The following is a 24,719-nucleotide window of genomic DNA, read 5'->3' as shown; positions in this document are numbered from 1 at the left end:
AGCGTCAGAGGAACAGTCTAGCTATTTTTAATGTACTCCTGCATTATTCATTGTATTTGCTTTTCTAATTATTTATTCTAAGATAATTTTTTCTTGCGGAAAATCATTTTTGCATAAAATATTTTTACATTATGAGCCCGTAATTAAGTTCAAATATTTCGATTTTTTTTCCTAATTATGCCAGCTGTAACAGTTTTGGCAATGTGCTGCCACTAAACTAACCATTCTTATTTTCTTAATTGTGCACGTTATTTTTTATGGATATTAATTTTAACATTTAATGTGTTTAAAAAAACTGTTACGTTTAAGCTGGAGTTGATCATTTAAAAGTTGGCCATATAGTTGCTCCATTTAAAACTTTATTCAAATTTCCAAAACTATCAAACGCAGTTTCTATGCAAATTTATGAGTTCAAATATTTTGGAAAATACAATTACAATATGGTGGCATAAGTTTTCATTATTTTTAAAGGTGCTTCTTACTTTTTTCGCATGTCCATTTGGAGGCACAGAAATGTATTTATAATAAGTTTAATTTCTTAAGTACATATGTTTAATTTCCTTCGTTTCCTAAAAGTCAGGATAAACATTGCACGTGCACATGGTTGCTTTTTGCGTAAACAAAATTTTCAAAGCTTGCTAGTTTTGAAACCGTCTAAAAAGTGAAGAAGTCTCGTCAGTAAGCAAAAAATCGATGTTTCACATAGCAATTTATGTTGAAAATCGCAGTCTGATTATTTTCAAAAAAAAAAGAAAAAAACCTTTACTGCACCTTTTCCCCTGCTCTGATAAGAAAAAATCCGAAAAATTAAACTATTCCATTTGCAAAAACAGAGGTGAGGAAAACCATTTTGGTAAAAAAATAAGAATGTTTATTCAGCTGGAAATTTTACTGCAAATATTCAGACGAATCTAGTCCGGGACCTGTTTGGGATACATTCGTCGGCCTTCGTTTCCTTTACAGAAACATTCAAAATGTTTCAAAAATATGTTCTTTAGAATGAATCGAGTTTCCGTTTTTCGAAATAGTAAAGGAAAAACATAACCTATTGAGAAATATAAAGCGCACTGGTAAAAGGAACTGGTACCGGTTTTAATTTAGTAAGATAGGAAGAGTGAGCGTGGTATGATTTTCTCTCCAACAACGTGCTGAGATGCTGACTCATCTCTCTGCAAATATAGCAATCTCTTACACTGCTTTTTCTTCCTGAGAACAAACGAACTCCTCCAAGGTCAGGCTTCACCTTATCAGTGCCAGACTCTCACACAACCTTCTCGTTTTGAAACTCCATTCCTGATTGTTGGTCTTTCTCCAACAGGATTCAAGGAATCCGAGGCCCCCGAGCTTGACGAGAAGACCATCTCTGTGAGTTACAGCACGGAAACTTCATCGTCTTGGATCCGAGAGGCCAATGTGGAACCCATGTTGCACACTTACACGAAACACGTGCTGGCCGGGAGGAACGAATACTTCTTCCGAATATGGACTCTGGCCGAGTCGCTCTACAAATGAACTTAACCGTGCTTGTGATAAAACGGATGGTTCGAAATCTGGGATTCCAGAGGGTGCGGCGAGACTTCGCATTCCGTCTGTTCTGTGGCCATCACGTCATAAGTCCCGCTCTATTGCGGTTGTGCAGCTCTCTTGATGGCTTACAGAACTGGTGATACAGAATGCGAAAATTCGAGCTCTGCAAATTTTAAACAAACAAGTTTTTCTCGGGGCTAGATTTTTTTTTTTTAATTTCTTTCATTTATTAATGAATTTGCATTGTAAACACTTTAATAATCGATTAAAGATACGGTTTAAATACTTACGTTCTACATAGAACGTAGATTTTTTTTTATTTCGCTAATTTATTTATTTATTTATTTTATTTTCAATTTCCTTGGCATCCCAGATTCAATCATTCGCGAATTTCCTTGCTTCTGGGTTGCTCTGGCAGCGACCCAGATTTGTACAGATATATTGTGTAAGATATTTTTTAAAAGACAGGAGTCCCATTTTGGTGATTCCTGTTATTTTTATCAGCGAACGAACTTTTTACCAAAGTGGTACGCTTTTGTACCAGTGGCTCTGTGAGACAATGTATGGATTATACTACCACTGTTTTTCTGTGTACATGCTTGAAATCGAGCAGCACGTGTTATTTATGTTCCTATGTCTTTCGTGATGATTTCAGTTAGAAATCCCAATAGACTGAATAGTGCATCCTATAGATAGATCCCAAATATTGTGATATCCGGTTGTGTTATGTGTCGTCAAAGTCTAATAAATTTATGTGTCAATAAGAGTGTTGTCTTTATTTAGGATTTACTTACGAGCACATTAATCCAAAAGAAAAGTTTCGGTTATTAATATTTCATTCCAAAATACATACGACTTTATAATATTCAAATGACAGTGTTTATACAGTCTCGCATTGATAAAGAAAATTTATTTAAAAAAAAAACACTCCTGATTTAGAGATAATTATATTTTATTTTAAACTTTATCTCAAGATTTTTTTTAACGTGTTAATGATAGAATGCACATCAATTCAACCAGGGGCTTACCATGACGGTCTCAGATATTTTCGAATTCAATCATATGTTAAAATTCATAAAAAAGTAAGAAATACGTATTTTTTGGTTTCGCCCAAAAAAATTCCTGGTCGAGATACAGGCCTCCAAAGATAGCAGCTTTGTCATCATTTCTCACTTGCAATTTTCGACAAAATCTTTAAAGTACATTGTCTCAAAAACGGTACAACATATTTTGTTGTGACTTGTTTTACCTCAAAGGTTATTTTTTCTTGTTTGAAAAATATGCAACGTTTTTAAATATGTGTTTAAGTGTTTTTTCCACAGTCTTTTGAAAAAAAATTATTTATTTATTTTTTTTCAAAAATGCCAGTTTCAAAAATTAAATTTTTTTTTTTACTATTTATTAGGGTCTGGTGGGGGAAAGTGGTCAATGGGGTAAAGTGGTCATACGTCAAAGAAATGGCTATAGCTTGGAAATAAATGTTCGAACGAATGTGAAAATTTTATTTTAGAGTAAGGGGGTTAGAAACTACATTTTGAATACAAAATTTTACAACTGAAAAAATGTTATGTGGTTAAAAAAATATTTTGGGTGAATATGAAAAATTTTAAAATCTAAACACCTCTTTTAACTTCCTTGGGAAATTTTGTTTGTTAGAATTATAAACAGATGGACTGCACAGGAAGCTTCCTACGTGTCTCAAGAACTCTTACTTGTTAGCAGTTAGCTGAATCTATTTTAAATAATTTTTTATAACACATTAAGTAAGATGGGGTAAAGTGGTCATAATATTCGACTTAACGAATATTGTTCTTCTAAAGTCACTTAATATTTACATATAAGGCAGATATAAATTAAATATTAATTTCATTTTATATATATTGTTTTTACAGTAAACAGGGTTAAATATACGAGTCTATGCGTATGCATACACATATACTCGTGTAGGCACGTATATATACGTATTCACGTAAATTCACCAATAAATACATATATCGATATTTACAAGAACTTTTCCTACAGATATACATTCGACTATACACGTATATACCTGCTTATTCTCGTATATATAAGAACACGTATATATTCAGGTAGACACGCATATATTCAGGTAGACACGTATATACGCGTACGTACTCGAGTAAACACTTACATACAAGCTTATGATATACAAGTATACAGGGTGACTTTAAACTCTAGGGCAAATCATTAATAGGTGTTAGGGGGGAGGATAAGAAGTAAGAATCATAGGGAAAATATGGTCACTAACACAACGTGGAAGCGCTACATGCACGCAAAGACAGAAACTGGTGGATGCAAAACAGTCACAAATTTATTTCACAAAGACAATTTTACACAACATTTAAGGTCTCAAGAAAGTTTTAAAGGGATTTATGAAATTTGCAGAATGCAGCTGTAATATAGGCGTCGCAATCACAAAACACGCTCTGTTGCAATAACGAGACTTATGAAAATCTTTCATCACTCGGAGTCGCTGTGCCTTTGTTGCGATGCACGTATTAGAGTTGCTACAGGCCATAACTTTTAATAACTCCTCTAAATATTTCTTAAACTAAAATGTTGGGCAAAATACTCTTTGTGCAATAAATTTGTGACCTGTTTTGAATTAATCAGTTTTTGGCTTTGTGTGCATGTAGTGCGTCAGCAACCGTAAGTTTCTCATAATTCTTTGCTTCTTATCCTGCCCTCTCACATCCCTTAGATTTTCGCTCAAGATTTTGGATTCACTCTGCAGGCATGCACGTATATAAGCATTCATACTCGTGTATGCATACATCTACTGGTGTATTCAAGTAAATGTACCTATATGCGTCTTATAATCATGTTTACACATATACATACGTATATAATCGTGCTTCCATATATATACAAGTATATGCGTGAGTAGTCATGTACAAACACTCACTGGATGTATCCACGAGTTAACTCGTGTATATGTGTTCATGTATGTATGCACACTTATATATGCATATATATGTCTACTATACACGTATAAACTCAGGTATGCACGCATATACTCGATATACAAGTGCATAGGCTCATATGATGTTCATTTACACATGTATATACTTGTATATGCACGTGATGCATGTATACACGTGACACGTATATACTCGTATATACACGTATATGCTTGAGTAGGCACGTGCATGCATGTATCTGATTTATACATGTATCTACTCACATATAAGAACGTATTTACTCATGTTCACAAAACACGTATATACTCGTATATGAACGCATATACTTGTGCATATAATTGTAACTATAAAAACAACCGAACTGGACAAATATTAGGGTTATTTATAACGGTTTTGCAGCTATTTTTAACTATGACCACTTTACCCCATGCTATGACCACTTTCCCCCACCCCATGGGGTAAAGTGGTCATAAATACATGAAGAAAAGAAAATGTTACGAAACTACCTAAATCAATATATTTTTTCCTAAAATTCAATATGCCGTGTTCTTTAATAATGCAATGTAAAAAAACAACAAAAAAAGTTGAAGTTTTTAAAGAAATTATAGCATTTTTTGTCCACCTAAGTTGAAAACCTACGATTTTATGACCACTTTACCCCACCAGACCCTACTACCTCTGACAACTACATTCCCTGAAAAGGAGAGCTTCCACTTTTTCGTTTACAGGTTTTAGAGGCTTTTGAAAAAATGAGGAGTTTTAAGGAACTCTTAACGAAAAGGTAAAGGTTAACCTGAGAATTCAAAATATTATTTAGAAGCAAGTGGTCAGAAAACCCGTTCCATTTAGTTAGATACCGAAATTTTCGTTTTGAGTCTCCACTTTACCCAAGAATTTTATTTTTTATGAAAACAAGAACGCAGTCTCAAGCCGCTTCGCTGATTTTCCTCACGCAAGCTTTCCGAGTCGAGTCAAAAGAATCATTTAGCGCAGTGCATCATGTTCTAACTAAATTCAATATCCCGAACAAAATGGAGACACAAAATGAAAATTTCTCTTCATAGCTAATTAAAAGTGTTTTCTGATCCCTTGCTGGAATAAAATATGAATTTTCAGGTCCACCTTTACATAAAGAGTTCCTTAAAAACCGTCATTTTTTCAAATGCCTCTAAAACCTGTTCAACGACAAAGTAGAAACTCTCATTTTCAGGGAATTTAGTGCTCATTGGTACTTATAAGTAGTAAAAAAATGAAAATTATTAAAATTGGCATTTTTGAGAATAATCAAAATAGTGATTTTTTTTTTTTTTTTTTCAAAAGACAGGAAAGAAAGTGATAATGTACTTTAAAGATTTTGTCAAAAATCGCAAGTGAGAAATGATAAGCGGGGACGCTATCTTTGGCGGCTCGTATCTTGGCACAGGAATATTTTTGGGCAAAACCAAGAAATACGTAAAGTAAGACAAAACAACGTTAGAAGAAGCACAAATTTGTAAATTACAGCAGACACGTGTTTCGGCGTTACAGGGAACGCCTTTTTCAATGCAAAAAATAATGAGCTTATGGATGAAAAGACATCCGAAAAAATCTTTTGTCGGATGTCTTTTCATCTATAAGCTCATTATTTTTTGCATTGAAAAAGGCGTTCCCTGTAACGCCGAAACACGTGTCTGCTGTAATTTACAAATTTGTGCTTCTTCTAACGTTGTTTTGTCTTACTTTACTGTTCTGCACAAAGGTATTTATTTATCTCAAGAAATACGTATTTCTTACTTTTTTCGGAGTTTTAACATATATTAAATTCAAAATAAAACCTTACACCACCATGGTTACCCCCTGGTTGAATTGACGTGGATTCTACCTGATACACTTCTACTTGTGAACCTTTCATAGTTCTTAGAGAATTTAGACGATATGCACTAGCACAGCCAGAATTTACCTTCTGGAGGTACTCGTCGGATTCGTCATAAAAAGTCTCATATGGATATAAAATGTCATATTCACATCGTCAATTATGTGTTGAGTTAAAACCTAAGGGTTCTTGAGGTTGACCCTCAAAACCCCCGTTGCTGCGACCTGAGGAGATTTTTCTCTCAGAGACGCCACTTTCAATTTTTGATATTAGCGCCACCTATATGCCTTCAGCTAGTATTGTACTAATTATGGGGAAAACTTGACGAATTAAGGATAAAAATTTAAAAAAGTAATAATGTATGAATTTTAAATAATATTTTTAAAATCTTTTCAAGCGGTGTAAGACTTTATAAACGCCCTGTGCCTTGTTCAGTGTACCCACTCAATTGCGTACTCATAATTTTCTCAAACGGGGGGTTCATTTTTTTTCAAACATATATAAACGCGTTTCGCTGCCCCCCTCCCCCGGCCTCCCATATTATATCAAGTCTGAAATAGTGGCTAATGCAATACCAGCGCCGGGTGATTTTTTTGCTAGAGAAAATACAATTTTTGGCTCCCCTTACATTTGATTTGCATTTTAAAGTCATCAATCTTCAAATAAACCTTTCGTGAATTTAATTTTTTTTTTTTAAATAGAACGAATATATATTTTTATTACTAATATAGCCTTTATTTTAAAGTTCGCAAGGGGAGCTAGACCCCTGAGGTATGCAACTGGGCCCTTGGTCAGGTTGAGATTTTTTTAGGGGGGGGGGGATGGCCTGACGTGGAACAAACCTGACTGTTTCGCTGGCAACACTGTTAAGATGACACGAAAAAAGGAAGAAATCTTGGCTGGAAAATGGTGTCAGATCAAGATTGGCTCAGAATCCATTCAGAAAAGCTCGCCCCCCCCCCCCACAATACAAATTTTCCCATATTTTTTTGAAATTATTTCTTATTTATTTTTGGTTTGCATTAATATTTATTTTATTAACTCGTGCTACTGTTTTATGTTAATTAAAAATCTGATGTAGACACCACACTACTCCCCCCCCCCTTTAACATCTATTAAAATGTTTTCAATCATTCAAAAGAATGAGTGAGGGTACTTATGTACGAGTGTCAGAAGCATAACTTCTTAAATGAATATCTTTTTAGACACATGAAAGTATAGTTACAATAAACTGGGTACTTTTCCGTTGGTACGTCACGAGTCATCATTTTTCATTTTGCTCATTGCCGTCAGTGTGGTCAAAGTTGCATAGAAACTACTTTTTTGGAGATATCATACGGTATTTCTCCTTTATGATAAGACTTTCAAACAAAACAAGCCTTTTTACAAGACTAAAAGTTCTCCAAATATTTCAAGGAATGCAATAAAATGTTTAAACAAGTACTGAACAAGTCGTTAAATTACGTAAGAAATTCTATTCAAATAATCCGCCAACTACAATAAAAAAACAATAAATACAAAATATTACATCAACCACTAAATAGTACAGGGTTAACATAAAAGAATATCCTAGAATTAAAATTTTATATATTATAAACTATTACACTTACCACTGTAAATGATACATAAAGATAAACTTTCCAAGTTTTTTGAACGTACGTAACCACTTAAACGTGCACGTTCCGTACTAGCGCAGCCAGAAACTTCTTCTGGAGGGTTTTTTTTAGTCACAACAGTCCTCACACGTGTAGTAACTGCTGTATTAGAATTGGCATAATGTAAAACAAAAAAACCTCTGAGGATCTTTTTACCCAAACTTCCCTGCGCCACTGACGTCCCGCAACGCTGGATTGGCCGTGCAGGTGATGATGATTTACCCTTTATGCGTTGGCCAGCCAGATCCCCAAACCGGTGACAGGAAAAAAAGTCCCCGGACATAACGTCCCCGGATGAAACATCCCCGGAAAAAACGTCCCCTAGGAAAAATCGTCCCTTAGGAAAAAACGTCCCTGATGAAAATGCGTACCGTATAAACAAAATTGAGATGCAAAGTGTTTTACCATTTCCACTAACGAATTGCATTTTGTTCGGTATTTGTTTAAACACTGCTTTTTAGTCATTAAATAGCATCAATGTGCGTGAATACTAGCATGTAAACAGTCATTCCATTGTTATTCGTTATCAAAACGAATGTTTCCGACATGGAGCAATAACATGTTCAAGCAAATAGAATAAATATATATTTATCACATTTAAAAAACTGGTAGTTTTCTATGTAAAGGACTCAACCTTGTAATATATGTACTTTTAATATCTGGTAAACAAATTTTACTGATGGCTATTTGAGACTATGTCAAAAAAAATAGTTTTTGCTTATTAAAGCTAAATAAAGCCGCTAAAACATTGGTGGAACAAATTCTGTATTGGCCATGTGATAAAAAGTAAGAAACCACGAAACTCCAAGTTCGTGTAATTCGGGTTGTCCTAAGTCGGTGTGTTACTGTATTACACAGTTTGAAAACTTTTGCAAGAGAAAAAAAAGCATCGAAAGGAAAGTGATCGAGAGTGTTCTTAGCTAGGTTGCGTCTTTGGATGACATTAATTAACGAAGATTTTAATTAAAAACCTCTAAAAGGTTTTTCGTAATTTTTGCAAAGAAAACATATTTAAAAAATTTTAAATTTCATTCCAAAATAAAGAGAATTTTTTTCCGCGTCTGATGGAATGTGTTTGGAACTTCCATGTTACGTATAATTCGACCTACAACATTTTTTAAAGCAGATTTTAATAACAGCTAAGCCTTTATTCACGCGATTGATCACCGAATTCATTGTTGGCCGACATTAAAATTAAACGCAATGATTTAAAATTTTTATCTGTTGCCAGTTTCTATTTGTTAGCAAATAAAATAATTGAAATTGATTTTTAATAGTATGGCTTTTAAATGGATTTTCAATTTTCCCTCTTGATTCTACAGTTCCGACTGAATCGGAGTTTTTAATTTTTAATTTTATATGGCTTGTCTCTGTAGTGATGCTATTTGCGGTTAATCTTTTATAAAAGAGCATTATTTAGTTTTTTTTTCCTAAAAAGTTGTATTTAAGTTTATGTTTTACCAATAGCTAATTGTACTAATGACACTTTTTTGGAACTCAATAAATTTGATTTTGTATGACTCGTGTTTACCAACCTTTTCATTGTTCACAAACAAATCATATTACTTACGGCTGTCGTAGCAGACGACGTCTTCCATGTCATTGATTTCTACGGAATCATGTTTGCCAAACTTTGGTTCAGTTGAGTTTCTAATTCAAAATAACAAGTGCGAGATGGCACACTACTACTGTACGTGTCAAGGGAGGAACTGTCACATTTCACACGTAAGCATTTTATTAATATTACATTTTACTTAAATGCCTAGTAGTTTTTCTTATTCGAGCCGATTGTTTCGCTATGAGGTTTATATATATTTTTGTTAAATAATAAGTTCAATCAGTTTAATAAAGAGGAATACATTTTTATTCACTATTTTCTTATTTTCTAGCAGTAATTTTAACCTCTGAGAAGTTAAATGCATTTTGAAAACGTTTATTTAAGTGTTAGCAAGTTAGTTTTAGTTTTGGCGACTATTTCCTGCGATTTAAAAGATCATTCTTTTTCTTTTTAAACTAAAAACAATATTGAAATTGTAAAATTTCTGAAACTGTCAAAAATACATGATTTTCCGAATATTTCAAATATCCCGTTCACGATGACAACACAATTATTTTGCTTTTGCGCTATTTAGCAAATTTCATACACCAAACTCGTTTTGAAAATCTAATTTAACTCTATCACATTGAAAAAATAAAGTAAAGTGAGAAAAAAATGAATTGTTAGTTTACAACAGTGGCATATTGCTAAATAGGTTATCTAAAATAGATTACACCGTGCAGTTTTCGTAGGCTCTTAGGCACTTTTAAATGCAGAAATTTCTTGTGGATAGGAATATCCCCTATAGTGCAAAATATTTCTACTTTTATTTGATTTTGCAAACGTTAAAGGTATTTCGCATTCCCAAAAATATTTTCCACTGCAAGACGAGGTAGAATACAGCAATGAACGTCTGTCGTTAAATGCAACGAAGGGGCACTCTCACTACTCTTCTTTTGGCGGCAAAAATGTAGTTTTTAAAAAAGCGCATGAGTACTTAACGTCAGCTTCTTATTTTCCTCTGCACAGTTTCTATAGCAGGGACGCACCAAAGCATTAAAATATTAAAACCTGAAATTCACTTTTAGCGATAAGAGAAAACAGAGAAAAAATATCCCGAAAAAAATTCAAAATTTAGTTTTTAACTTAAATCGCCAAGAAAACTACAAATGAAATTAAAAATATTTTACTGACGCCATCTATTAGCTAGCTGGTTAACTAGAGCCGTACTATTGCAGGGAGTTGGAGCAATTCATAAAGTCAATGATGCATGCCTCTTGTTAACTAGTTTCTAAATAGATGGCGCCACTAAAACCCTTCCTTAATTCAATGTATTCAACCAAAATACTGCTAAAGTTTTAATAAATTGCATAAAATGATAAAAAACTTATAGCATCTCAATTTTGTTTATACGGGACGTTTTTTCATGGGGGATGTTTTTTCCAGGGGACGTTTTTTCATGGAGGACGTTTTTTCCAGGGGACGTTTTTTCATGGGGGACGTTACTTCCAGGGACTTTTCTTCCGAGAACGTTTTGCTGGGGACGTTTTTTCCTAGAACCCCCCAAACCTAATCCCATGTGATTTTTTTTAACAGGGTTTTGTGAAAGACAGTGTCTGTACACCACTGTCACCATTGCCTACAACACTGCAAAACCTGAATGATCTCATATGTGTAGCATTACGAAAAATTGACGGTGAAACACTTTAAAATGTATGTCAGATGTGTGTCGAGTTACGTAAGGCACACACATCGAACATTTGTGAGTGAAAAGAAACGTGGACACTTTAGTTTTATGTATCATTTACAGTGCTAAAAGTAACAATTTTTAAAATATAAATTTTTAAAACCAGGATACTCTTATGCTAACCCTGTAAATAAAAAGTTTCAATAAAATGTTGAATCAGGAAAAGAAGCAAACATGGCGACGACGTAAGGGTGAATGAATATCAGGAAAAGTACCAATTTGATTACGAAAATTTTTGATTTTCAAAGATACTCATAAATTTAAAATATTGGGTAGTTTAACTACACATCAGTAACAGATTTTTTCAAGAATTAGGAACAAGGTCAAAGTGAACATTTAACTCCCTTTTAGCGGGGGGAGGGGTGTATTTGACTGTTACAGATCTGACAAATATTACAAATTTATATGCTTAATGGACATGATACATTACCTGTATAATTTATCTGACTAATATAATATAAATATGTAGTAAATATATGTAATTTTTACATATTAGTTTTAATTGATAGCCATTGAATTTATACCATCACAGCATCTCACGTTGAAAATTTCAATTAAAAATATTTTTAGAAGTTGAAATCAGTAATAATATATTCAGGAAGAAATAACACATAAGTCAATAGTTTTTAAAATAAAAATAAAAAAGAAAAAGAAAAAACTCTCAAAACAAACTTTAAAACGAGCTGATGTGTGCATCACATGACTTCCTTTTACTCCAATTTTATGTCATTTCCCCATTACTGGCAATTTTAATGTGATTCAATTGTTTACTCTCTAAATATCTCTAAATTTAAAACAGTGGACAAAGTGAAACCAAATTTTTAAAAAAAAATCCGCCAAATTTGTCGCCAAGTTCGCGACAAAAGTTGGCGACCAAAACACTGGCGATATATCGCCAAGTGTCCGACAAATTATAACACCACTTGAGTTTACATCGAAATTAACAATGATTTCCTGACAAAAAGGGGCAAAAGACCCCCTTAGGAACATCCGAATGCAACCAAAAGAGAAGGTGCACAACTAGACCCCACTAGGAGTCAATGTGCCGAATTTCAACTTTCTACGACATACCGTTTTTGAGTTATGCGAGATACATACACACATACGCACATACATAGGTACATACGGACGTCACGAGAAAATTCGTTGTAATTAACTCGGGGGTCGTCAAAATGGATATTTTGGGTGTCTCTACGTTTCTAGGCATATATCCACGTGTGGTTGGGTCGAAAAAAAACTCAACATTAATTCGGGGGTGAGCAAAATGGAAATTAAGGCCGAATTTTGAGTGAAAATTTTTTCGCGAATACAATACTTCCTTTTTTGGAAAAGGAAGTAAAAAAAACTGATTCAAGACTTAGAGTATGGAAGATGGATCTGCACAAGTTAACAGATTTACTTTTTTAAAACAAAATTATAGTTTTGGGAGTAGTAATTACGAACGAAGGTCTAAATATTTACGTAAAAGAAAAGAGGGTGAAAAAACGGAAATAATTTTGTTAGAGAACTCAAATTTTTGGGAGAAAATAAAGTTTCAGATGCATATTTTAACAAATTAAACTAATTTTCAATCATGAGATTGTCAACAATGTCATTTTAAAGAAAGAGTTGTACAAAACCATCCGTAAGCACGCATCAGTTCAGTAACAAATGGTTTCTCTTTATATGCTAACTACATGATTTTTACGGACATGACGAACTTTCCGAATTTTTGATCGCTGAACATTACTAATTTAAGATTCGAAAATTGAAACGCATTATTATCTTCATGGCAGAAAAATACTTTTCAGTTATGCAAAAATAGTTTAAGAAATGAATTTATTTTGCGTTTTAATTTGCACTACTGACATGATCCTTCGTTTTGTAGAAAGAGAAAAGAAAAGATTGGAAAATTCTTACCTGTAATTCTAAGCAACTGAAGTGAAAAATTTCGACTGGAACTTATAACATCCCATAAAATGCTTCATCCCAGGCAATCAATTGGAGTCAAATTAATATTTATTACTAGAAATAACTATCCCGGAAGTTAGCGTTCCAGACATGATATAAAAACTTGAAACGAGCATAAATTGCTGTTTTTATCGATGTAAATTAATTTTTTCTAAAACACAACAGTCGATTTTCACAGATAAACATAAACCACATTACTTCATTTTGTGTTTGTTTCTGCTGAGATGGCAGAGGGTTTTTTTTTTTTTTTTTTTTTTTTGAAATTTGCGATTCGAACGTGGAATAGTAACCGAGATGATTTTTGAGCAACAAAAAGAGTTCCAGTGTCATATACTAAAGTAAAACCTCAAAATTTTGTTATGGATTGCACGTGCGGCAAAATTCACTATATGATTTTTTTTTTTTTAAATTGGAAGTGCTTGGAAAATTAATCGGGAACTTAAATCAGCACTTTTTCTGATATTCACCTATAAATGCCATTTTTATATTTTCGTAGTATAGAAAGTTAAAAGGTCACCCAGTCAAGGACTTAAAAATACCACTGTAACGGAAAAGTACCGAGAATAAATTGAACTTTCAAATGTTAAGAACGGTGATGTTTAATTAGCATCTGTGATTTAAATTTCCATAAAAGGTGTATAGACTTGTATAAAAAATTAAAATAGTACATGATAGCACCTAAGGGAGAGAGAAAACACTAACTAAACTTTGAGCTTTTTCCAAAACGATACAAAAGGGTGCTTTACAGAAAATCATTTGCCATTATTGAATGGATTACTGGCAAAATTGAACTTACATCTAATAAATGAAAAAAAAAAATCCTTAAATAATTAAACAAGCAAACTAAAATGTAAACTAAGCCGTCAAGTAACGAGCATGCCATTTAAAAACTTGAAAAGTTTAATTAAAAAATTCCGCTAACTAAATAAAAATAAATAGATGCTTTTAATAATTTAAAAGAACGGGTGAGTACTTATGAAGGTGCGTTAGAAGCAGTAATTCTTAAATTGTTTTTAGGCATTTTTCTACACACATAAAAGTCTGATGAACATAGAGCATTGGATAATTTTCCGCGATGCTGCACTTGGCTCATTTAAAATCATGGGGAACATTTTTCAATTTGTTCATTATCGTCATGTTTAGTCAAAGTTAAATATAAACTCCTTTTTTTGCGATATCATACCTCATTTCACCTTTCTAATGGATTTTCAGACGAAACAAGCCTTTAAACAAGATTATCAACTTCATTAAAATGAGAATTAAAGTCCTAAATAAAAAAAGTAACACAGTAAAATGTAAGATAATCCGCCAAGTAACGAAAAATCATTTAATAACGTAAAAAGATCGATTCAAATAATCCGCCAACTAAATTTAAAGAAAAAATGATAATATTAATTTAAAAGCAAATTAAGATGTAAAATAAGCCGCCAATTAACGACTGAGCGAAATGTTAAACCAATCGCATTTTAACTTGTATTATATCTCTTTAAAAAATAATCTTAAAAGACGTTCAGTCGCTGTTTTCATTGACGTCGTAAGTGAACAAGTTGCTCGGGTTACCATAACAAAGTTTCAGGACATAGCCAAACTTCGCCAAATTAATATTTTTTTAACTAACAATTCTCGTTTTGCTCAGAGGCTCGCAGTGAAAAATCACCATAAGATGATATCTTGCCAGAAAGGACAACCACGCGCTCCGATCCAATATGGCTGTCTTCACTTGTGACATCAAACGATGAAACATTTTGTTTTAGAAATCTGACATTAAAAAAAAAAAAAAAAAAAAGTTGGGAAGATAAAAATAATTTCTGACTCCATGATTTTTTTTTTTTTTTTTTTTGCTAATTATATCAGTTTTAGAGACTAAAAGTTTTGACTGAAGGAAACACCCACACTTTTGGGCGAGATGGGAGAGCACCGCACCGGTGAGAAACAGCAAGCTGAAAACTAAAAAATTCTCAATGCTTAAAATATTTTTGATATGCTTCTAATTAACATCGCGATATTTTTTTGCTCAAAATTTCCACTTAAAATTAAAATTGACAGTACAATATGAACCTTGTTGTCCTCCATTTACAAAGGAATGATCGTGGAACCTGGACGTCCGGAAGGGCCTTTGATTGTGAGCGACATCCAAGCACAGTCTGTGCACTTGTCCTGGAATCCTCCGCAGGATGACGGAGGAGGTACAATCGAAGGGTATCTCATTGAAGCTAAAGACGTCCTTCACTTAGATGTAAGTTCACAAAAAAAAAAATCCTTCTCTTCAATCTTATTGCATTGGGGTCGGAATCAAGAATGTACTTTGTTCCTTATTTCTTTATTCCATTTGAAATTTCATTTTAATGAGTGTCTTATTAACTTTTGTCTCTCACTTTGTTGGAAAATAATTTACAAGGTATCTCCTAGTTTATGTATTTTTTTTTTTTTTTTTTACAACTTTAAGCAAAAGTCCTGCTATTTTAAAGTTGTTTAACCAAGTAGAACGACAGTTCGGTTGCTTGTTTTGCCTCGGCGAAGTGTATTTGATGCGGTATGCCGCTTCAAGTGCTTTGGAAATGATAGTCGATGCCCAGAAGTGTACAAAAACTTACAGTGAACATTTCAGTTAATCGGCAGGACATCCAAAAGTGAGTTCAATGAAATCTTTTTGTTTCCACGAGAGAAGTCGTTCGTAAGATGGGAATTTGTGAACGATAAGTGCGACTAAAGGGCAAAAACTGGTAAAGCAGAAGTTTTACGAGTTCCAAAAAGTTCAGGCATTTGTATGACTCCAAAGATGGCAGAAACGTTTGAGACGGGCCGCAAGTCCACGCTGGAAGAGATACCTTTCACAGATTTACCGTTCAACCAGCTCATAACTCCCAGAACAGTAGGATTCGGTCTATAGACACTCCAAGCACCTTAGAAAATGTTAAACATTGCCAAAATCCGAAGTCAGGATTTGTCTGTGATAGAATCAGAACAAACGACAAAAAATCTGTTTTTTTTTTTTTTTTTTTTTTGGTGGATGAGGGCCATAAAAAGAATTAAAAAGTGTACCTGAAGGACAGTTTAGAAGCTGTTGTACTTTTGTGGATTTAAGAGCACTTCAGCACAACAATGTAAACAGGGTATTTCAATTTGACTTCACACCAGTTCATGCGGCCAAAAAGACAAGAGTGGTGCAAGACGCAGTGTTTTTGACATGATATCATCTTTTAGAGTGGATGCTCTACTCGCTAGACCTCAATCCCATTTATTACACTGTATGACCTATTTTAGAGTCAAAGGTCTACCCTAAACTACACATAAGTTTGAACTCTCTTAACCAATTGCTTTTTTAGGGAATAGGATTGATTAAATGACTTGCGGTCCTTGAATGAAATTTTCAATAAGCAGTTGCACCTCTGTATTACTTCAAAGGGCGGCGAATTTTAAACCAATTAATTTATTGATTGCTAAAGGTCTTCTCATATTATTATTTTTTGTGTTTTGTTAATATATTTATTTTTAATAAAGTAACATGGAAAAGTGCTTGCCCGTTTTTTTTTTTTTTTTTTTTTTTTTTTTTTGCCACACCCTGCACATTTGGTTCGCACAGTCAGAAGAAACATAGCTCTGTGATTAAAGTTATGCTTGTTTGTTTTATGAAGAAGGAAAATAAATTCTTCACTAAGGATATTGGTTTTTTTTTTTTCCTTTTTTGCAAAAAGAATTGAATGTTTTTTTTTATCTATGTGCAAATTATATTATGATACAACAACTTGCATTATCAAAGTTAGACAGTGTTTTAACATACAAGGAGGGGGTGGGGGAGGAAATTGTATCGGAATTTAAGAATGAGAAATTTCTAATCATTTTTCGCGGAAAATTTTAATTAAAACTTCCTGAAAAGTTGAAAAAATTCATTTTTTGAATTTTTTCGGAGGGGAAATAAACCCCTTCGGAAAAAAACCGGTTTTTTTTTTTTTTTTTTTTGGAAATTTTCCGGAATTTTTCCGATTGTTTTCATCTCTATTCAAAGCACAAAAAATGTTTGAATCGGGTTATTCCTTTAAAATTAGGAGTGAGACAGAGAAAAAGACCGACTGATTTGAGCGCATTCCATCTAATTAGCAATTTTTTTTAGACTACTTTGCCGTAAAAGTCAAACAGGAAAAAGCACGAAGAAGGCTTAATGCATCCCGAAAATATTACTAAAAATAAAAAAAAAGTCAAAAATCATTAAATAAATAAATAAATATTGAAAAACTAAAAGTTGGAAAGTAGGGTTTTGAGATAGGGAAAATATGTCTGTGGTATGCCGGTCTGTCTGAATTTGCGATAGATTTCAGGAGAAAACGAGCTGATTCCTTCCACCACATGACCTTCTTTTACACCAATTTAATGTTATTTCCCCATTATTGGCAATTTTAATGTGATCCAATAGTTAACTCTCTAAATATCAATCAAATTCTTTGAAATATCTTTCAGATACATAAAAAGTATATCTGGGTGGAAGGACAAGATACAGAATGCCTGGTGGACGATCTGGTAACGTCTCACATTTACCAGTTTCGAGTCTACGCCCAGAATGAAGCTGGACGAGGCGATGCTTTGCTACACAAAACTCCTGTCCGCGTCAAAGCTGCCAGTAGTGAGTATTACAGCATTTTGAACTTACATTTGCTAAATTTTATTTGAACAATTCATGAAAGTTATTGTAGTAATTTTTATGAAAATAAATAAATATGAGGCGAATACCATTCCTAAATATAGGATGCATCATACAGCAATTGAAGAAAATTCAGTTGTTGACCTAAAGTGTCCTCATTTGCAGTAACTAAATACTTTCTTACCTGATATAGTTTTGCTTATGGACTATTTACCGTTATAAGGACATCTGTTAGTACTACATTAAACTTATGTTTTGGATTAAGATTGGCTGAAGGAAAAAAAATCATTCACGCTTTTAGGCTATTTAAAGTATTTGCATTTTAGCCTTATCCTTCCTTAAGGGTTGGAGAAGTGAGAGTGGCGTACTCTTCTTCCATTTCATCATTTTTGCATTAATTTTCCTCAGTTGAACATAGTATAAACTTAACCAAAGATGGGCAAACAGTTTATAATGGACACTAATATTTTGTCGCACTTGCTGGGAAGTTATTTCCCAAAAAGTGATTTCCCTTCGAATGATGATTATTTTTAAATAAGTAGGAAGCATTTATGGGCGATTGTTAATCAAGATATTCAATGCAACATTTTGAACTAAGAATAAGCAACATTTTCAACATTTTCGCTTCACATTTCGTGTCGTTGCTAAACGGAATTCAATCTCTTGCTATCATGATAGCATTTATGATTTTTAAGCATTTTAAGAGTGGTAAAAAAAATATCTGTAGATATTTTACTTCTTATAGTCACATTAACTTTTTTTGAAAAAAACGAAAGCTAGAATGAAATGAAAACTGATCAAATATACTTTGTACTAAAATACGATTAAGGTGAAAAACTAACGTAAATAAAGCACAAATGCTCAAGGAAAAAAGCATACATCTGCTTCAAGGCTACAATTGAGCCTCTTCATCAGTGCAAAAAAACTCACCACACATAAAAAAAAGTCGAAAAAACGGAGTCGGTTCCCTCACGACCTTCTGGTTGTGTGGTGAGTTTTTTGCACTGATGAAGAGGCTTCATTGTAGCCTTGAAACAGCTGCCTGCTTTATTTCCTTTAGGATTTATTCTTTAGTTACGTTGGTTTTTCACTTTAATCGAAAACTAGGCTTATTTCCATCTTGATGCAAGATTTATTTAAGCAGCACTTGTTAACCTTAATCTTGTTATTTAGCACAACTGTGAAGGTTATTTATTTGCCTTTTTAGAAAAACCTGTTGCGCCTTCAAAACCCATGGCGAAAATTGAGGAAGACAATGCAGTGTTTCTGCAATGGACTGTGCCTACAGACTGTGAAGGTTTGAACTTTCTTGTTGAACGAAGAGACATCAACTCCAACTTATGGATACAATGCAACCATGAAACTTTAAAGAAAACAGAATTTTTGGTTGTCGGATTACGTGAAGATACGGAATACCGATTCCGAGTCAGCAGTGAAAATGTTCACGGTTTAAGTTTACCTAGTGAAGAATCAAATACAATACTATTCAGTAAACAAATTGGTAAGTAAGAAAGGAAAACATTGCTTATAAATTATTTAGAATGGTTTAAATTATAAGTATTACTTTTAAACGAATAACAGTAAAATACTTTTCGAGCACAATATCAGCTGTAGGTAAAGTACAAGCTATTTTTAAATGCTCCTTCGCTCACACTTCCACAAAAAAAGGCGTTGTGTTCAGTATGTTGGTTTTTTTTTGATCATTTTGTACTTAACTAACACAGACAAGTAAACTCAGACCCTAAATTTTGGCTCTTTGAAACGCCATTTCAGTGTCAGGTCGAGAATGTTTCTCCTCACCCTTGCATCTCAGTAAATATTGGGCATACTAATGTGAAATATTTTGTGTTGGTATTATTTAACCATGGAGATTATTTCCCTAAATATAGTAATGTGGACTTTGGGGTCTCATCATTATTGTTTCAGCTGAGTCGCGCTGGTTTGTCGGGAAACCGGTAACAGAGGTGATTAAAATAGCTTCAAAAACTAAGTATCACAGATTCATTCTGTGTCGCGTGACCTGGTGGTCCTTTCAAGTATGAATTATTAATTTAACAACAACAATTCATCATCAAACATCACATTTTAATTTTTTCGCGTGCATTGTAATATTTGAGACTAAATCGTTTAAAACCTTGATTTTCTCCCATGCTTTTTTTTTTGGAGTGGTGTCACTTTCCATGTTCTTACTTCATACATGTTTTTGCTATTTTCAGTTGCACCCCCAAAAATTCTCGTCCCACTGAAGAATTGCTTCGTTAAAACCAACGAGGATGCGTACTTTTCCTGCGAATACACAGGAACACCACCTATACAAGCTAATTGGTAAGTATTTCTTTTCTCAGCTATAAGCCCTAAACCACATTACTGTTGCCTCCTTATCTGAGAGGGGAAAATCATAGATAATTTTTTTTTTTTCCGGCTTACTAGCGAAACATTGTTCTGCACACAAGCAAATCTGTTTTCTTTTCCGCGCTAATGTGACTGATCATAAAGGAAATTCGTCCAGATCTGAGCGAGACTACTATCCTGTACACCAATATCAATTTTCAAACATTACTTACTTCTACATCTCAAAATGTTCATTCCGGAAACTATTTCAAATATATCTTTCCAACATTTAGAACAAATTTCTGAAAACAAAATATGTTTCTTTAGTGCAAAACAAAAACTTTTCAACATAAAAAAAAATAAAAAATATTCTTTTCAATATAAAAGACAATTCTTTTCCTAGAACTGTTAGACGTTATGTCTTATTCACATATTATTATTCCGCCGTAGGAAAGCAAAGTTCAGTGTCTGATTTTTTTTTTCATTTCAAATTTATTTTGTTTATTATTTTTTGTTTATTTATTTATTTATTTATTTGCGTTTTTGCCATCTAATGTACTTTTGCTTTAATGTACAAGATTACTTGTTTGGCTTCCGCTAAAATAAAGCACGATAAAAACGTCAAGTTTCAACATTTTCCTATTGTTTGTATGGAAAGCAAAACGCGTTTCTTCAAATATCTCAGAAATTCATTTCTGCAGATACTACGTTCTACCTTCCAACGGCAGTATTACACATTTCTATTTTTTGATTTCTACCTACCGGTAACTATTTGATGGTTGTCATCAAAGAGCATGGTTTTAAAATTCCGCATGAAATATTTCCTTAGATTGACTAAATTCCATGATAACTTTTAAAAGATATTCTGAGTACGAAGAATCCCTAGCGACTAAAAATCTTTGGCTACAAGGTATTTATTTTAGTTTGGAACAAAAATCTTTCAAAAGCCTTGCTACACTGATTTTTTATATAAACTCTGGGAAATAATTTGTCTAGCGCCTAAATGTTTATCCTATTTTTTAATTTTTTTCGACTTCGGCATACATTATTTCCTCATTCTGCGTTTTTTTATTCCAATGTTGTGATAGCCGAATGTAGCCCCTTAAGAATACTGGTATCGAAAATTTCCCTTGCTTTAGCATTAGTACCAATGATTGCATGTATATTTAACTAAACAGTCCAAGAACGGTAGAACGAAAGGCTCTAGTAAAATTTAAAGTAGATGTGAACTACCAGGTTATGGGCAAAAATGGGCTCTTATCAAACATATCAACCCCCTGGCCCTGTTCCTTACTAGATCTAATAGCACAGAACTCGTCCCACACCACTTGCACCGTTTCAAAACTGCTTTTATATTGAAATACGGGGAGTCTGGTAAGAAGAATCATTTGTGTCGTTTCAAACAATTGTTTGCGATTTTTCATTTCTAGGTCGAAAGATGGGATTCGTATTCGTGAAGGTTTCCGTGCAGTTATTCACACTGAAGAGAATCAAAAATCTTGTTTGACATTAGAGGAAGTGGATTCTGATGACGACGAGTGTACAGTTCAGTGTGACTTGAGAAATGTAGAAGGAAAAACCTCCACAGAAGCTAAAATAAAACTGCTGAGTAAGATAAAGGCTTTACATATTTATATTATCTATTAATGTTCTTTTTAATAGGAGGCCACTGGTGCTCACCAACCCGGAAGTCTGCTTCGGAACCCTGTGTGGTTGGCAAAAATTTAAAACATCCGATAGGAAGAATACGATTAAAAAATACCCGTCACAATTAGAACACAATGAAAATTCCGCTTTGACTCCCGTAGAAAAAGGAATTTAAGAAAATAGTTCATTATAATTAGAACACAATTAAGATACCACTCGCACCCAAAGAAAAAAAAGAACTTAATGAAAATACGCTTAACAAAAAGGTTTAAAAAAAAAGAAAAAAGATTTGAAGAGCATTTCTACCCTGGTTTCCAAACTATCTTACGGCAAAACTATCTTTCGGCAAAACTATCTTTCGGCAAAACTATCTTTCACAGCTTTATAGGTACAAGAGGCTCTGGAGCATGACAAAGCGGCCGTTTTGTATGCTTGAAAAGTCGTTTTCAATTTCGTGGTCTCCAGTAACTCCAGGACCGAACAGTGAGCTATCCAGGGCTTTAAGCTGAACCACCCTCAGCATACTCGATGGCTTTTGGATACGTGGCAAATATTTTTTCGAAGTCAGACCCGAATTGCAAATTCCGTTGTTTTTAAATGTGTAATCACGGAAAATTAATAACTTAAGGGCAATATAGTTCAAAGGAAATTAACTAATTTCTAAAGGGCTATTTTTCTTTTACAGGTATAGAACTTTAAGTTTGCAACACTGTTTGATATGAGCGCCATTTTGATAGCTGTCACTTGTTTTGTGATTAGTTTGGTTTGTCATTTTTTCATGAAAAGACAACAAGACGGTGCAACATGCCACACAGCACGTGTCACACTTTATTGAAAGAAACATTCCGTAAACGAATAATTTCGCGAAATGGACCCGTAGATTGGCCTGCAAGATCATGCAATGTAACACCGCTGGACTACTTTTTTTGAGGCTATGTGAAGTCTCTGGTCTACACCGATAAGCCACAGACGATTAACGCATTGGAAGAGAACATTCGCCACATTATCACTGACATAAGGCCTCTATTGCTGCAAAAAGTGAGAAAATTGAACTTTCTCCGAGGAAGTTGAGATGGCCATATGTCGGAAATCATATATACAAGTGGCAAAGAATCATCTTTCCAATAAAGCCAAATTCATGGCAACTAACAACATTTAACTGTTTTATTTTAACCTAAAGTTCTATACCTCTAATAAAAACACCCTTTTCCTCAATTATTGTATGGAAATAGAAAACGGAGTAATTTTGTGTGAATTATAAGTATTTTTTTTACAATCCCGTTTTTTACGAGAACTCGGATATAACTAGCAATTATCGCTGTTCGTTCAACCTCCATATAATCCTTAATATAGGTAACCATGACTGTATATTGCGTAAAATCTAGCCAAGTGTTTAAAAAAATGATACCCACATCAGTAATATAATAAAAATGAGATACTGTTTCTCTGGATTTTATGAAAATCAAGGGCTGGAATTTACGGGTGCAACTGAGAACGCTGCTTACTATTGGGCGATTCTCGAAAAAATGTCCCGTGCGTAACGCTAAGTTTTTTATTTTTTCCAGCTAACCAAAGCCTTCAAAAATAATGCTGTTGGGAATAAGACATGCTTTAATATACTATCAAAGCATAACAGTTAATCCCATATTTAATTAATAGTTACTTGAATAAAATAAAAACTTAGCGTTACGCACGGAACATTTTTACGAAAATTGCCCAAATTACAGTGAAACTCCCATTTTTACGTTTCTTAAATCACCGAGTTTAAAAAACGTAAAATACGGTAAATACATAGAAAGAAAAAAAAAGACATAGAAAGAAAAAATCAAATAGAAAAACTAAACTCGTTCAAAAGGTATAACAGCTGTGTTTTACTAAATGAACATTATTACAGATACCATTTTAAGATCTTTTAACTCATTTAGTTGTAAATCTTGGCGTTTCGGTTAAAAATAGTCCGTAATAGTGTATTGCATTTTAGTTATAGAGTTCAAAGTGAATGCAGATCTTCTGGGATTGAAATAATTTGAACAGTCAGAAGACAGAAGTCTGTAGAACGCATTTTTATTTTCATAATTAATTTTCAACAAAGTGGATTAGCAATAAAACACACAAAAAATAAGTATTGCTCATTTTATAGCGTGTTTTTTATTTTCCCCAAGTAAAATGCAAAATGCAGTATGTTCCATAACAAAACAAAGTTTAATCCCTCCCCCCCCCCCCTCCCCGGAGTTAAATTAACATTTTTATTTTTACGGAAAAACCTGGGACCTGATTTTTTTTTTTTTTTTTTTTTTTTTTTTTAAACGCAAAATGCGGAGAAAACGTAGATTTGAGAGACGTAAAGTCAGGGCTTCACTGTATTTGAAAATACGTTGTTATCCATCAAAATATCACCAAACAGGCAATTGCTTCGTTGAAATTTGGAAGAGAAGCAATTTTCACCCGTCATGCCTTGACGGGCTACTTTCTAGTAACAGAAAATCGCAATTTTTGGACTAACGCTAGTCTGGTTCTGGTTTAACGCAGAGGAAATATTGTAATGGAACAGAATGTAAAGCAAGTTTCCTAAATGAGAGCGATGGGATGTCATGATCTGTGCTAAATTTTACTAATTGTACTGAACTATCAAAGAGAAAAAAATCGGTGGAACCACCCGTATCATCATTGTTATAGCAAATAACAGTCGGACTCCGATTTAACAAACCTCTACTAAACGAATTTTGCGATTTAGCGAATTTTTATTTTTCCCCGACTAAAATGAAAGCAAAAGCCCCTACTTAACGAATAATAAACCCCGAATCAACGAATCATTTGAACAGCCTAATTTATTTTATTTATTTATTTATTTTTATTTTTTTATTTTATTTTTACTTATTTATTTATTTATTTTGT

General features: G+C 33.4%; 1 protein-coding gene across 2 annotated transcripts in view; it reads left to right on the top strand.

The window, feature by feature from the left end:
* Positions 1-2,291, top strand: part of LOC129216163 (titin-like) — a 279,902-nt gene extending 277,611 nt beyond the window's left edge. For both annotated transcript variants that reach the window (XM_054850333.1, XM_054850332.1), the window contains exon 101: positions 1,319-2,291. In XM_054850333.1, the coding sequence (XP_054706308.1) occupies positions 1,319-1,512 (194 nt within the window). In that variant the 3' untranslated portion in view covers positions 1,513-2,291. The remainder of the gene's footprint in view (positions 1-1,318) is intronic.
* The last annotated feature ends 22,428 nt before the right edge of the window (positions 2,292-24,719 follow it).

The sequence above is a fragment of the Uloborus diversus genome, chromosome 2 (assembly GCF_026930045.1).
Source record: "Uloborus diversus isolate 005 chromosome 2, Udiv.v.3.1, whole genome shotgun sequence".
NCBI classification, from domain to species: Eukaryota; Metazoa; Arthropoda; class Arachnida; order Araneae; family Uloboridae; genus Uloborus; species Uloborus diversus.
Note: the sequence above shows the minus strand (reverse complement) of the source record. Positions and strands in the feature narration are given on the sequence as shown.